The 14,274-nt window shown below is 46.6% G+C and overlaps 1 protein-coding gene across 11 annotated transcripts in view; it reads left to right on the forward strand.

Moving 5' to 3' along the window:
- LOC123995321 (serine/threonine-protein kinase MRCK alpha-like) overlaps positions 1 to 14,274 on the forward strand; it is a 120,339-nt gene that overhangs the window by 23,231 nt on the left and 82,834 nt on the right. For all 11 annotated transcript variants that reach the window (XM_046298858.1, XM_046298850.1, XM_046298857.1 and 8 more), the window contains one exon: positions 12,714 to 12,805. In XM_046298858.1, the coding sequence (XP_046154814.1) occupies positions 12,714 to 12,805 (92 nt within the window). The remainder of the gene's footprint in view (positions 1 to 12,713; positions 12,806 to 14,274) is intronic.

Below are 14,274 nucleotides of genomic sequence, written 5' to 3' on the forward strand. Positions count from 1 at the left end.
GGAAGGAGTGTTGTATGGCATTGAAGCTCGTTTGGAGGTTAGATAGCACAGAGTCCAATGACGGGCCGAAGGTATATAGAATGGTGTCGTCTGCGTAGAGGTGGATCAGGGAATCGCCCGCAGCAAGAGCAACATCATTGATATATACAGAGAAAAGAGTCGGCCAGAGAAATGAACCCTGTGGCACCCCCATAGAGACTGCCAGAGGACCGGACAGCATGCCCTCCGATTTGACACACTGAACTCTGTCTGCGAAGTAATTGGTGAACCAGGCAAGGCAGTCATCCGAAAAACCAAGGCTACTGAGTCTGCCGATAAGAATATGGTGATTGACAGAATCGAAAGCCTTAGCAAGGTTGATGAAGACGGCTGCACAGTACTGTCTTTTATCGATGGCGGTTATGATATCGTTTAGTACCTTGAGTGTGGCTGAGGTGCACCCGTGACCGGCTCGGAAACCAGATTGCACAGCGGAGAAGGTACGGTGGGCTTCGAGATGGTCAGTGACCTGTTTGTTGACTTGGCTTTCGAAGACCTTAGATAGGCAGGGCAGAATGGATATAGGTCTGTAACAGTTTGGGTCCAGGGTGTCTCCCCCTTTGAAGAGGGGGATGACTGCGGCATCTTTCCAATCCTTGGGGATCTCAGACGATATGAGAGGTTGAACAGGCTGGTAAATGGGGGTTGCGACAATGGTGGCGGATAGTTTCAGAAATAGAGGGTCCAGATTGTCAAGCCCAGCTGATTTATACGGGTCCAGGTTTTGCAGCTCTTTCAGAACATCTGCTATCTGGATTTGGGTAAAGGAGAACCTGGAGAGGCTTGGGTGAGGAGCTACGGGGGGGGGCGGAGCTGTTGGCCGAGGTAGGAGTAGCCAGGCGGAAGGCATGGCCAACCGTTGAGAAATGCTTGTTGAAGTTTTCGATAATCATGGATTTATCGGTGGTGACCGTGTTACCTAGCCTCAGTGCAGTGGGCAGCTGGGAGGAGGTGCTCTTGTTCTCCATGGACTTCACAGTGTCCCAGAACTTTTTGGAGTTGGAGCTACAGGATGCAAACTTCTGCCTGAAGAAGCTGGCCTTAGCTTTCCTGACTGACTGCGTGTATTGGTTCCGAACTTCCCTGAACAGTTGCATATCGCGGGGACTATTCGATGCTAGTCATGACCCAACGCCGATCGAATCAGTTTGTCTCGTCCCCACCCGTCTCTCCTCGGATTTCTTCATATTTTAAGTATCCTGTTTGCATGTTAACCACAGCGAAAGTGAGGCACAGCCTGTTCCGTTTCCAAAACGGCTTGGACTACGCCTACGGCCCTGCTACACACCGGACAATGTGAACAATATGAGAAAATCGACTTACTGGAGTTTTTGCGTAAATGTGTGGTCAAAAGTAGTGCACTTTAAAGGGTACCATTTGGGCATCTCCTCATTTCTCCTAGTGGTTGGTCTCCTAGTACTTTGGAGGGCTTGTGGGGACGACATAGCTCTTTGAACTCTGGTGTCACTGGTGTGCAGTGCAGTAATAAAGTAAATGTATTGCTGCGATGCATGTTTACGTGCTATGTAAGTGATTCCCAGGATTCCAGTCATGTTTATGTATTTAGGTACTTGTTAATGATTTAATGGTTGCACCCTCCTTTCAATGATGGGCTGACATATGGCATATATACCAAACATGACAAAATACATGCTTTGGATTCTATTGAAGTCCCCTTGGCTTGTTCACATCAGTGGAGACATGGAGACTGAGACTTGAAGGGGTACATTTTCACCGGTAATTTGGGTAATTTACAGGATGTTTTAAAGCTATTTGCAACGTAATGGCTAAAAAGTTACCTGGATGGTTGATACTTGTTGTAAACCATATATATTTTTTCCTCCTGTTTCAGGAAGTGATGTCACTGAGCACTGCCCCTATATATAGGATCTTCCAACCCCGTCTGGGATATGGATGCCTGATGAAGACCTGAGGGTTGAAAACGCTGTAGAAAATCACCTGAGAGCATGAATAGCAATGTGCAGCGTTTTCCTTAATGTTTCATGGTTGACGCTTGGGTCCCTCTCGTTAGAAGCTGCTTGGGTCCCTCTCGTTAGAAGCTGCTTGGGTCCCTCTCGTTAGAAGCTGCTTGGGTCCCTCTCGTTAGAAGCTGCTTGGGTCCCTCTCGTTAGAAGCTGCTTGGGTCCCTCTCGTTAGAAGCTGCTTGGGTCCCTCTCGTTAGAAGCTGCTTGGGTAGAAGCCTTGGGTCTCGTTAGAAGCTGCTTGGGTCCCTCTCGTTAGAAGCTGCTTGGGTCCCTCTCGTTAGAAGCTGCTTGGATCCCTCTCGTTAGAAGCTGCTTGGGTCCCCCTCGTTAGAAGCTGCTTGGGTCCCCCTCGTTAGAAGCTGCTTGGGTCCCCCTCGTTATAAACTGCTTGGGTCCCCCTCGTTAGAAGCTGCTTGGGTCCCCCTCGTTAGAAGCTGCTTGGGTCCCCCTCGTTAGAAGCTGCTTGGGTAGTAGTCTATTGGAAAGTACACGTTATTTTTGCACTGACTGTGCAGCAGTTTCCCCGGACGACGGCACCACTGACTGTGCAGCGGTTTCCCCGGACGATGGCACCACTGACTGTGCAGCGGTTTCCCTTGCTAAATTTGTAGCCTAATTTGATAATTTATTTAACGAGGAAGTCCAGTTGAAATGGAGAGTCTTATATTCAATAGAGACTGAGAAGGCAGCTTTAGTATAAATGTTAGATACTGCTGACGCCGTCAAGTCCTGAGGTCATACAGCCATTTTGAGTTTGAGGGGAAAGGTAGCAGTCTGGACACAGATCCCTTATTAGGTGACTAGTGAAAGGCTACAACTATCACCCAAGAGATTTTGTATACAATGGAGGAGGGGGGAAGCAGAAGGCCATTCTTTCCCGGTCAGGTCATGTAGTCAGGAAAAACTCTTGGTCCTAAATAATATCATTGCTAAACAACTCTGGTCACGTTGCCATGCAGGGAAAAAAAATTATATCCACACTTATTACAAGGTCTAACTTGAGGAATATGCTTCCATTAGTGCTGTGAAACCCCATTCCCAGGCCTGACCTAGTGTAACAATACAAGGTGTCTGTCTCTCTCTCCTGGAGATAGCATTTTTTTGTTGTTACCTCACTGGCCATAAATAATCCCTCTCATGGCTTCCAGATGTTCCCCCTCTCTGTAATGGATGTAGGATCTTCTCTCTCTCTCTCCTGTACCTGTACCTGTTTCTGTTTCAAGTACAGAGAGGGTAGAGCAAATTTACATTGGCACATGTATGCAGGCCAGCACACATGGAGAGGGACTTGTTCAAAAGAACACGCACACCTGCTTACGCACGCAGGCCTAGGCCTAAACACACAGTATTGAAAGCACAGAACGCTACGGTGACGCCCGGTTACCATATTGACCATGACATTAGGTGAATGAACACACTTGTCTTACGCTCTACAGAAGTACAATATTTTAATTCAGCTGCATCGTAGTGTCTGTGGATAATAGACTTCTTCTAATGGACCTGGATCTGTCTGAGGAGCAGCATCTGGGCTAAACCAGTCGGTCTGTGGATTAGTAGGATCCACTCATCTTTTTCCAGTTGTTCTGCATACAGTCACTCACAAATCCTGTGTTTCTGACCACCGGAACACTCATATTAGTGACATTGTCAGTCTCGCTCTAGTAATGGTGAACTCCGTTGCTAAGCTTTCGCAAAAACATCAAAGAAAAGCCCTCCAGACAAAGTCACGGTTTGGTTAGATAGTCACGTTGAAAGCACTACAAAATGACGTGTGCCACACCTTGACATAGCAACTGTTGCTATGTTTGGCCGACCTGTATATTTTGATAGTGAAGATAAAGATGTAGAACTGGAAGACCTTTGTCTGAAGCTCGGAGTAAAAAGGGTGTGATGTACATTTCTTCACTCTAGGACAAATCGGCACATGACCATTGGGTATATTGGAGCGAGACTGGGGCTGTGTGTGTTTGCGTGTGTGCGTTTGTGTGTATGAGACCATGTGTCTAGGCCTAGTAACTAATCTTGTGTTCAAGTTCACTACATCCACACAAATGGTTTCCATTTATAAATCAGACTGATAAACACTCTCGCAAGGCGGCTGTGGGCTTGCCTTTGTAATAAACCTTTCTGCACCAGAATGTATGCTAGGCTTGTTCTGTGGAAATTGACTGCTGTTATTTATTTCTTAGGCAGTAACTGATATCGTCAGTCCTGGGCTGGCATTTGCTCTGTACACTCCTAGTGAGACACCCTTTAACTATGAGCACAACTGTGCATGTCAGCTTTAAGGAAAGGGAGTTGGGCTGCAGTCTCTCTTCAGGCCCTTTGTAGTGGTAGTGGCCTGGCTAGTTTTCTGGGCTTTCCGATAGACTTTCTCATCATCTTGGTGGTTTTGCCAATGTTTGCCTCACTTACCCACTGCAGTAAGTGTCTCCCCTACTCTACTCCGGTACTCTCCTCCCCTACCCCTCTCTCTTAGTAGCCCCTACACATGGTAGCAGACTTGGGGTCAGTTGAAACGGGTCTGATGACCTAGATATTAGAAGCTGATCTATGGTCAGTTGTCTTCAATTTCATGACTTTTATCAGGTACAGTGTTTATATACAGGGCCTTCAGAAAGTATTCAGACCTCTTGACCTTTTTCCATATTTTGTTATGTTACAGCCTTATTCTAAAATTGAATACATAAAACAATTTCCTCAGCAATCTACACACAGTACCCCATAATTACAAAGCAAAAACAGGTTTTTATAAATGTATAAAAAAAAAAAACCTAAATAAGTATTCAGACCCTTTGCTATGAGACTCGAAGTTGAGCTCAGGTGCATCCTGTTTCCATTGATCATCCTTGATGTTTCTACGACTTGGTTGGAGTCCATCTGTGGTAAATTCAATTGATTGGATATGATTTGGAAAGGCACACACCTGCTTTATATAAGATCCCACAGTTGGCAGTGCATGTCAGGGCAAAATCGAAGCCATGAGGTCGACGCAATTGTCTTTTGAGCTCCGAGACAGGATTGTGTCGAGGCACAGATCTGGGGAAGGCTACCAAAACAATTATACAGCATTGAAGGTTCCCAAGAACACAGTGGCCTCCATCATTCTTAAATGGAATAAGTTTGGAACAACCAAGACTCTTCCTAGAGCTAGCCACCCAGCCAATCTGAGCAATCAGGGGAGAAGGGTCTTGGTCAGGGAGGTGACCAAGAACCCGATCACTCTGACAGAGCTCTGTGGAGGTGGGAGAACCTTCCAGAAGGACAACCATGTCTGCAGCACTCCACCAATTAGGACTTTATTGTAGACTGACCAGACGGAAGCCTCTCCTCAGTAAAATGCAAATGACAGGCCGCTTGGAATTTTCCGAAAGGCACCTAAAGACTCTCAAACCATGAGAAACAAGAATCTCTGGTCTGACAAAACCAAGATTGAACTCTTTGGCCTGAATGCCGAGCATCACGTCTAGGCTAGGAACCCTGGCACCATCCCTATGGTGAAGCATGGTGGTGGCAGCATCATGCTGTGGGGTTGTTTTTCAGCAGCAGGAACTGGGAGACTAGTTGGGATGAAGGCAAAGATGAACGGAGCAAAGTACAGAGAGATCCTTGATGAAAACCTGCTCCAGAGTGCTAAGGACCTCAGACTGGGGTGAAGGTTCACCTTCCAACAGAACAACAAACCTAAGCACACAGCCAGGACAATGCAGGACAATGCACGTCGCTCCAACGGGTAGTATAACTTTTTCATTATATCTTAGCAATTTCTTCTCAGCTAGCTACATAGCCGTCTTTGTATCAAAGATAATTGCGTAATTATCGTATTTCGCCGTCCTAACGTAGTCTTCACTAGCCAGCTAGCTAACGTCCACTGATTAGCTGCACTGGAGAAACTGTTACACTCAACTGAACGACTTGATTAGTTTAGTGTTAGCTAGCTACATAGCTGTCTTTGCTGTCTTCGTATCATCGTATCATCGTATCCAAGATAATTGTGTTGTTTAGGTTTAGAGTGTGTAGAGTGTGTGTAGTCTTAGAGTGATTATCTTAATTTACCGAGGTTAGCTAGCCAGCTAGCCAGCTATTCGTCGTCCTTAACGTAGGTGACTCTGCTAGCTAGCTAGCCAACAGCTAGCCAACGCTAGCCAACGTCTTCTGTATAGAACTCAACTACCCGGTCGCATTCACAGGTTGTATCACATTTTCACTTCATTTTCATTACAGTACAACGGTTTGATTTGTTTGATCGTAGCTAGCTACTTAGCTAGCTACATAGCCGTCTTTGTATCAAAGATAATTGTGTAGTCTAGAGCGATTTTCTAGGTTCGCTAGCCATCTATTGTCGTTCTTTTAACGCAACGTAACGTAAACAACACTGCTAGCTAGCCTGCTAGCCCCGAATAGCAACACTGCAGAAACTATTACACTCAACGGAACGACTTGATTAGTGTAGTGTCAACAACGCAGCCACTGCCAGCTAGCCTACTTCAGCAGTACTGTATCATTTTAATCATTTTAGTCAATAAGATTCTTGCTACGTAGCTTAACTTTCTGAACATTCGAGACGTGTAGTCCACTTGTCATTCCAATCTCCTTTGCATTAGCGTAGCCTCTTCTGTAGCCTGTCAACTATGTGTCGGTTTATCCCTGTTCTCTCCTCTCTGCACAGACCATACAAACGCTCCTCACCGCGTGGCCGCGGCCACCCTACTCTGGTGGTCCCAGCGCGCACGACCCACGTGGAGTTCCAGGTCTCCGGTAGTCTCTGGAACTGCCAATCTGCGGTCAACAAGGCAGAGTTCATCTCAGCCCATGCCTCCCTCCAGTCCCTCGACTTCTTGGCCCTGACGGAAACATGGATCACCACAGACAACACTGCTACTCCTACTGCTCTCTCTTCGTCCGCCCACGTGTTCTCGCACACCCCGAGAGCGTCTGGTCAGCGGGGTGGTGGCACCGGGATCCTCATCTCTCCCAAGTGGTCATTCTCTCTTTCTCCCTTACCCATCTGTCTATCGCCTCCTTTGAATTCCATGCTGTCACAGTTACTAGCCCTTTCAAGCTTAACATCCTTATCATTTATCGCCCTCCAGGTTCCTCGGAGAGTTCATCAATGAGCTTGATGCCTTGATAAGCTCCTTTCCTGAGGACGGCTCACCTCTCACAGTTCTGGGCGACTTTAACCTCCCCACGTCTACCTTTGACTCTTTCCTCTCTGCCTCCTTCTTTCCACTCCTCTCCTCTTTTGACCTCACCCTCTCACCTTCCCCCTACTCACAAGGCAGGCAATACGCTCGACCTCATCTTTACTAGATGCTGTTCTTCCACTAACCTCATTGCAACTCCCCTCCAAGTCTCCGACCACTGCCTTGTATCCTTTTCCCTCTCGCTCTCATCCAACACCTCCCACACTGCCCCTACTCGGATGGTATCGCGCCGTCCCAACCTTCGCTCTCTCTCCCCGCTACTCTCTCCTCTTCCATCCTATCATCTCTTCCCTCCGCTCAAACCTTCTCCCACCTATCTCCTGATTCTGCCTCCTCAACCCTCCTCTCCTCCCTCTCTGCATCCCTTGACTCTCTATGTCCCCTATCCTCCAGGCCGGCTCGGTCCTCCCTCCCGCTCCGTGGCTCGATGACTCATTGCGAGCTCACAGAACAGGGCTCCGGGCAGCCGAGCGGAAATGGAGGAAAACTCGCCTCCTGCGGACCTGGCATCCTTTCACTCCCTCCTCTCTACATTTTCCTCCTCTGTCTCTGCTGCTAAAGCCACTTTCTACCACGCTAAATTCCAAGCTGCTGCCTCTAACCCTAGGAAGCTCTTTGCCACCTTCTCCTCCCTCCTGAATCCTCCGCCCCCTCCCCCCTCCTCCCTCTCTGCAGATGACTTCGTCAACCATTTTGAAAAGAAGGTCGACGACATCCGATCCTCGTTTGCTAAGTCAAACGACACTGCTGGTTCTGCTCACACTGCCCTACCCTGTGCTCTGACCTCTTTCTCCCTCTCTCTCCAGATGAAATCTCGCGTCTTGTGACGGCCGGCCGCCCAACAACCTGCCCGCTTGACCCTATCCCCTCCTCTCTTCTCCAGACCATTTCCGGAGACCTTCTCCCTTACCTCACCTCGCTCATCAACTCATCCCTGACCGTTGGCTACGTCCCTTCCGTCTTCAAGAGAGCGAGAGTTGCACCCCTTCTGAAAAAACCTACACTCGATCCCTCCGATGTCAACAATTACAGACCAGTATCCCTTCTTTCTTTTCTCTCCAAAACTCTTGAACGTGCTGTCCTTGGCCAGCTCTCCCGCTATCTCTCTCTGAATGACCTTCTTGATCCAAATCAGTCAGGTTTCAAGACTAGTCATTCAACTGAGACTGCTCTCCTCTGTATCACGGAGGCGCTCCGCACTGCTAAAGCTAACTCTCTCTCCTCTGCTCTCATCCTTCTAGATCTATCGGCTGCCTTCGATACTGTGAACCATCAGATCCTCCTCTCCACCCTCTCCGAGTTGGGCATCTCCGGCGCGGCCCACGCTGATTGCGTCCTACCTGACAGGTCGCTCCTACCAGGTGGCGTGGCGAGAATCTGTCTCCTCACCACGCGCTCTCACCACTGGTGTCCCCCAGGGCTCTGTTCTTGGCCCTCTCCTATTCTCGCTATACACCAAGTCACTTGGCTCTGTCATAACCTCACATGGTCTCTCTTATCATTGCTATGCAGACGACACACAATTAATCTTCTCCTTTCCCCCTTCTGATGACCAGGTGGCGAATCGCATCTCTGCATGTCTGGCAGACATATCAGTGTGGATGACGGATCACCACCTCAAGCTGAACCTCGGCAAGACGGAGCTGCTCTTCCTCCCGGGAAGGACTGCCCGTTCCATGATCTCGCCATCACGGTTGACAACTCCATTGTGTCCTCCTCCCAGAGCGCCAAGAACCTTGGCGTGATCCTGGACAACACCCTGTCGTTCTCAACTAACATCAAGGCGGTGGCCCGTTCCTGTAGGTTCATGCTCTACAACATCCGCAGAGTACGACCCTGCCTCACACAGGAAGCGGCGCAGGTCCTAATCCAGGCACTTGTCATCTCCCGTCTGGATTACTGCAACTCGCTGTTGGCTGGGCTCCCTGCCTGTGCCATTAAACCCCTTCAACTCATCCAGAACGCCGCAGCCCGTCTGGTGTTCAACCTTCCCAAGTTCTCTCACGTCACCCCGCTCCTCCGTTCTCTCCACTGGCTTCCAGTTGAAGCTCGCATCCGCTACAAGACCATGGTGCTTGCCTACGGAGCTGTGAGGGGAACGGCACCTCAGTACCTCCAGGCTCTGATCAGGCCCTACACCCAAACAAGGGCACTGCGTTCATCCACCTCTGGCCTGCTCGCCTCCCTACCACTGAGGAAGTACAGCTCCCGCTCAGCCCAGTCAAAACTGTTCGCTGCCCTGGCCCCCAATGGTGGAACAAACTCCCTCACGACGCCAGGACAGCGGAGTCAATCACCACCTTCCGGAGACACCTGAAACCCCACCTCTTTAAGGAATACCTAGGATAGGTTAAGTAATCCCTCTCACCCCACCCCCTAAGTTGTGGCTTTTGGACATGTCTCTGAATGTCCTTGACTGGCCCAGCCAGAGTCTGGACTTGAACCCGATCTAACATCTCTGGAGAGACCTGAAAATAGCTGTGCAGAGACGTTTCTCATCTAACCTGACAGAGCTTGAGAGGATCTGCAGAGAAGAATGGGAGAAACTCCCCAAATACAAGTGTGCCAATCTTGTAGCATCATACCCATGAAGACTTGAGGCTGTAATCGCTGCCAAAGGTCCTTCAACAAAGTACTGAGTAAAGGGTCTGAATACTTCATATTTATTTTTCAATAAATTAGCAAAAATGTAAAAATGTTGCCTTGTCATTATGGGGTATGGTGTGTAAATTGAGAATAATAAAAAAAAACATTTTTTAGAATAAGGGTGTAACCAAACAATGTGGGGAAAAGTCCAGGGGTCTGAATACTTAATGAAAGGCACTGTATACCAGGGGTTTGTACCGGCCAGGGGTTTGTACCGGCCAGGGGTTTCTACCGGCCAGGGGTCCGTACCGGCCAGGGGTCCGTACCGGCCAGGGGTCTGTACCGGCCAGGGGTCTGTACCGGCCAGGGTTTGTACCGGCCAGTGATTGGAGTGTGATAGCAGAGCTGTGTGCCAGGTAGGGCAGACTGGCTGTCTCCCTGCCATGCCAACTAAGCCTAACTGGCTGGCTGGGAGAAGAGTGGGGGAATAAGGGAGAGGTTGAGCTCTCTGGATGTTTGTTTTATTTCAGCAGGCATTTCCCTTTTTCACAGGGGCCTATGTTTGGAGAATATTTTTCCTGAACAGAGCCAGGTTGAATGTGTGTGAATTCATGGCAACAAGTAAAGTGAGAAGTGTGTGCCAAGCTAAGCGTCGGCTCGTTCTACTTCCAACAATGTTGACACCGGACATAAGGAAAATGTCAGACTTGTGAAATATTTGTTGAAAACCCAGTAATTGCTAATGCCATTTCCCAAATTACTTTCAGTTGTTGAAAAACGCGCACTCTTACAATTACAAATAAACACAGAAGGGACATCGGTATTCGTCATACCACACAGCAAAATTAAGTAGTAGCCTGTCTGTGTGTTGTAGTAATGAAGTAGTAGCCTGTCTGTGTTGTAGTAGCCCGTCTGTGTGTTGTAGTAGCCCGTCTGTGTGTTGTAGTAGCCCGTCTGTGTGTTGTAGTAGCCCGTCTGTGTGTTGTAGTAGCCCGTCTGTGTGTTGTAGTAGCCCGTCTGTGTGTTGTAGTAGCCCGTCTGTGTGTTGTAGTAGCCCGTCTGTGTGTTGTAGTAGCCCGTCTGTGTGTTGTAGTAGCCAGTCTGTGTGTTGTAGTAGCCCGTCTGTGTGTTGTAGTAGCCCGTCTGTGTTTTGTAGTAGCCCGTCTGTGTGTTGTAGTAGCCTGTCTGTGTTTCGTAGTAGCCCGTCTGTGTGATGTAGTAGCCTGTCTGTGTGATGTAGTAGCCTGTCTGTGTGTTGTAGTAATGTAGTAGCCCGTCTGTGTGTTGTAGTAATGTAGTAGCCTGTCTGTGTGTTGTAGTAATAGTAGCAGTAGCCTGTCTGTGTGTTGTAGTAATGTAGTAGCCTGTCTGTGTGTTGTAGTAATGAAGTAGTAGCCTGTCTGTGTGTTGTAGTAGCCTGTCTGTGTGTTGTAGTAATGTAGTAGCCTGTCTGTGTGTTGTAGTAATGAAGTAGTAGCCCGTCTGTGTGTTGTAGTAGCCTGTCTGTGTGTTGTAGTAATGTAGTAGCCTGTCTGTGTGTTGTAGTAATGTAGTAGCCTGTCTGTGTGTTGTAGTAATGAAGTAGTAGCCTATCAGTAAAGGTTGTTGTGGGGTGGTGTTTTGGTCTGGTCTGTTCTCTGTGGATAGTGAGATCAAGGGACTTCCCCTGGCTGGCTGTGACCTTTGCAGGGCCTCTGACAGGGGAGCCAGGGTACTCTGGATCAGCCTGCATTTTGATAACTGGACCAGGCTGGAAGACTAACAAGTGGATGGATGGAATGAATGAATTACAATTTGATGTGAACCAGGTGTTCTGCTTACACATGCAAAAGGGTTGACCTAAGCAAAGTGCTCACAGATCTGTAGGCCTAGGTCAAATCCTAACAACTAGACCATAGGCATTAAATAGATCTTTATTATGTTCAATAGAACTTTACATCTACAGTATTCCTACCCTGGTGAGCCAACCAACTGGCAGTCTACCTCAGGGTTATTGGAGGATCGATCCAGTAAACAAGGAAGTGGATGAATGGTCTTTCTCCACAAAGTAGGGAAATGCTGCTTGTGTTTTGGCTCCAGCTTACCTTTGTGAGTCACATCGGTGACCCACATTGGTCCATTTCCGCCCGGAGTGCTAGGCTAGAGTAAATGTGAGGGTAACAATAGACAATTTTATCACTGCCCTCTGTACATCCGGACCACTGTCATTTACTACAGTCAAAATAATAGATTGACCCAAGTCAATATCTCAATAGGTTAACCCTATATTTTTTATTTTTTATTTCACCTTTATTTAACCAGGTAGGCAAGTTGAGAACAAGTTCTCATTTACAATTGTGACCTGGCCAAGATAAAGCAAAGCAGTTCGACACATACAACAACACAGAGTTACACATTGAGTAAAACAAACATACAGTCAATAATACAGTAGAAACAAGTCTATATACAATGTGAGCAAATGAGGTGAGATAAGGGAGGTAAAGGCAAAAAAAAAGGCCATGGTGGCGAAGTAAATACAATATAGCAAGTAAAACACTGGAATGGTAGATTTGCAGTGGAAGAATGTGCAAAGTAGAAATAAAAGTAATATTATATATAGTATTAACCCCTCAGCATACAGGGCTTGACTGCCTGGAAGAGAGACACCTGATATCACTACTAGTGACACTTGCTTTGTCACATTTTAAATATACAGCAATTTTTTTCTTCTCAGTTTTATGAATTTAATCTTGATTATGCACAATTGTTCGACTTTGCGTATTCTCAGGTCAAGTAACATTTTGTATAAATGCCAACCCTTGTTTGAAAACTGGCGTAGCCTACACAATATTTACCTACACTACGCACTATTTATAAATGAGTCCCCAGAATGCTAACCTCTCTTTCTCTCCTGCAGCCAAACCCTTCACCTCCATGGTTAAACAGCTGCGCCTACACAAGGAGGACTTTGAGATCCTCAAGGTGATTGGACGAGGAGCCTTTGGAGAGGTAAGCCTATTTTGTGACTTTTTATTGTACGTAAAAAAAAAATATATTTTTTTAAATCACCAGGAAGTTTCTTTAATATAAATAATCTTGCAAGTCATCAGCAAAGACCAAAGCATTTTAAGTGTAGCCTCCATAGGGCTTAGAAACAAATACAACAACCAAACAATGCATGCAAATACAATATAGTCAAGGAATTCAGTCCTAAACATTTTTTTAATTTAGGAAATCTGTTCCCAAGTTTTCACACAAATAAAATATATGTGATGGTGTCTCAATGTAATATAGGTATGAAATTATTGTCATCTTCAAATACAATCCATTTTTGATTATGATTGTGATTATGACAAATGATTATCAATATTTTCTGAGTTATCTACCCCTGCTCTGTGATTTCAGCAGCAAGGCTGGCCGCTAGGCTACATGCTATCTGCATGACTCAACATGTAAGAGAATCCTTTGTTCTCTTCTTCACCATCATTGTGGAAGAAGAAAATACTCATTAAAAAAATTGAACTGAAACCAACCCTTTATTTTTTTTATTCACAGCTTGGGGGCCTGAGTTGAAATATCGTTTTTATTACGTCTTCTATTGTGTGTGATCTCAAACCTGGGGAATGTTGGTGAGCTAGGCAGGTAGCTAGCGATGGCAGCAGAAACTCAGCTATGTAAGGTTTCATGATCTGTGACACATGGTTGTTGTATATTATAGTTTGTTAGGTTAGCTGCTGTGCTGCTGAGTGACCTGGGATCAAATACTATTTGAAATGATTTCAAATACTTTATCTGTGGTTGATTGAGCTTGCCTGGCTTCATACACCAATGGAATAGTTCCAAACCGGCAAACTCTACCCATCTGCCACTCCAGGCAGGCTAGAGCAAAAGCTGAAAGTATTGGAAAGACTTTGAATATTGTTTGAACCCAGGTCTGGTGGAGCATGTTGGTTGGCGCTATGCCCAGTGCTGAGTTCACTATGGCCTCTTTCAGACTCTTTTTATTGGGGTTTTATTTCACTGTGAGTGGAAGAACAACATGGTTGTGCCCCAGCCCTGGTCCCTAGCCCAGTACCAGACTACAGCCTCACGGTTGATTGCCTCTACTTATTGTATTTATGATATAGGCCCTGTGGTTACTGTGTCCCCTCTAGCAGCTTGTGTTGAAGAGGCCTAAGTCTCTGTGCCTTCTGTGCTAATCAAAGCGTTTGAGTTAGCTAGAAAAAGTGGCTGGATTTGTGTAATTAATTAGTTAAATTTAAAAGTATTTACATTCACAACAACAGTTTCCAGTGGTCGGCAGGCAAAGACTGTAGGATTAGATCTACTTAATGATAATGAGGTCATTATGATTTGAAAGGTCTCTGGCCAGAGGTCTCTCTTATGTCATTCCAGTGGAACGCCATCATATGGTAACTGAAAGGTTATCTACCATTTTATTTAGTATTTAACCTTTATTTAACTAGGCAAGGCAGTTT

This window comes from Oncorhynchus gorbuscha, linkage group LG14 (genome assembly GCF_021184085.1).
Source record: "Oncorhynchus gorbuscha isolate QuinsamMale2020 ecotype Even-year linkage group LG14, OgorEven_v1.0, whole genome shotgun sequence".
NCBI classification, from domain to species: Eukaryota; Metazoa; Chordata; class Actinopteri; order Salmoniformes; family Salmonidae; genus Oncorhynchus; species Oncorhynchus gorbuscha.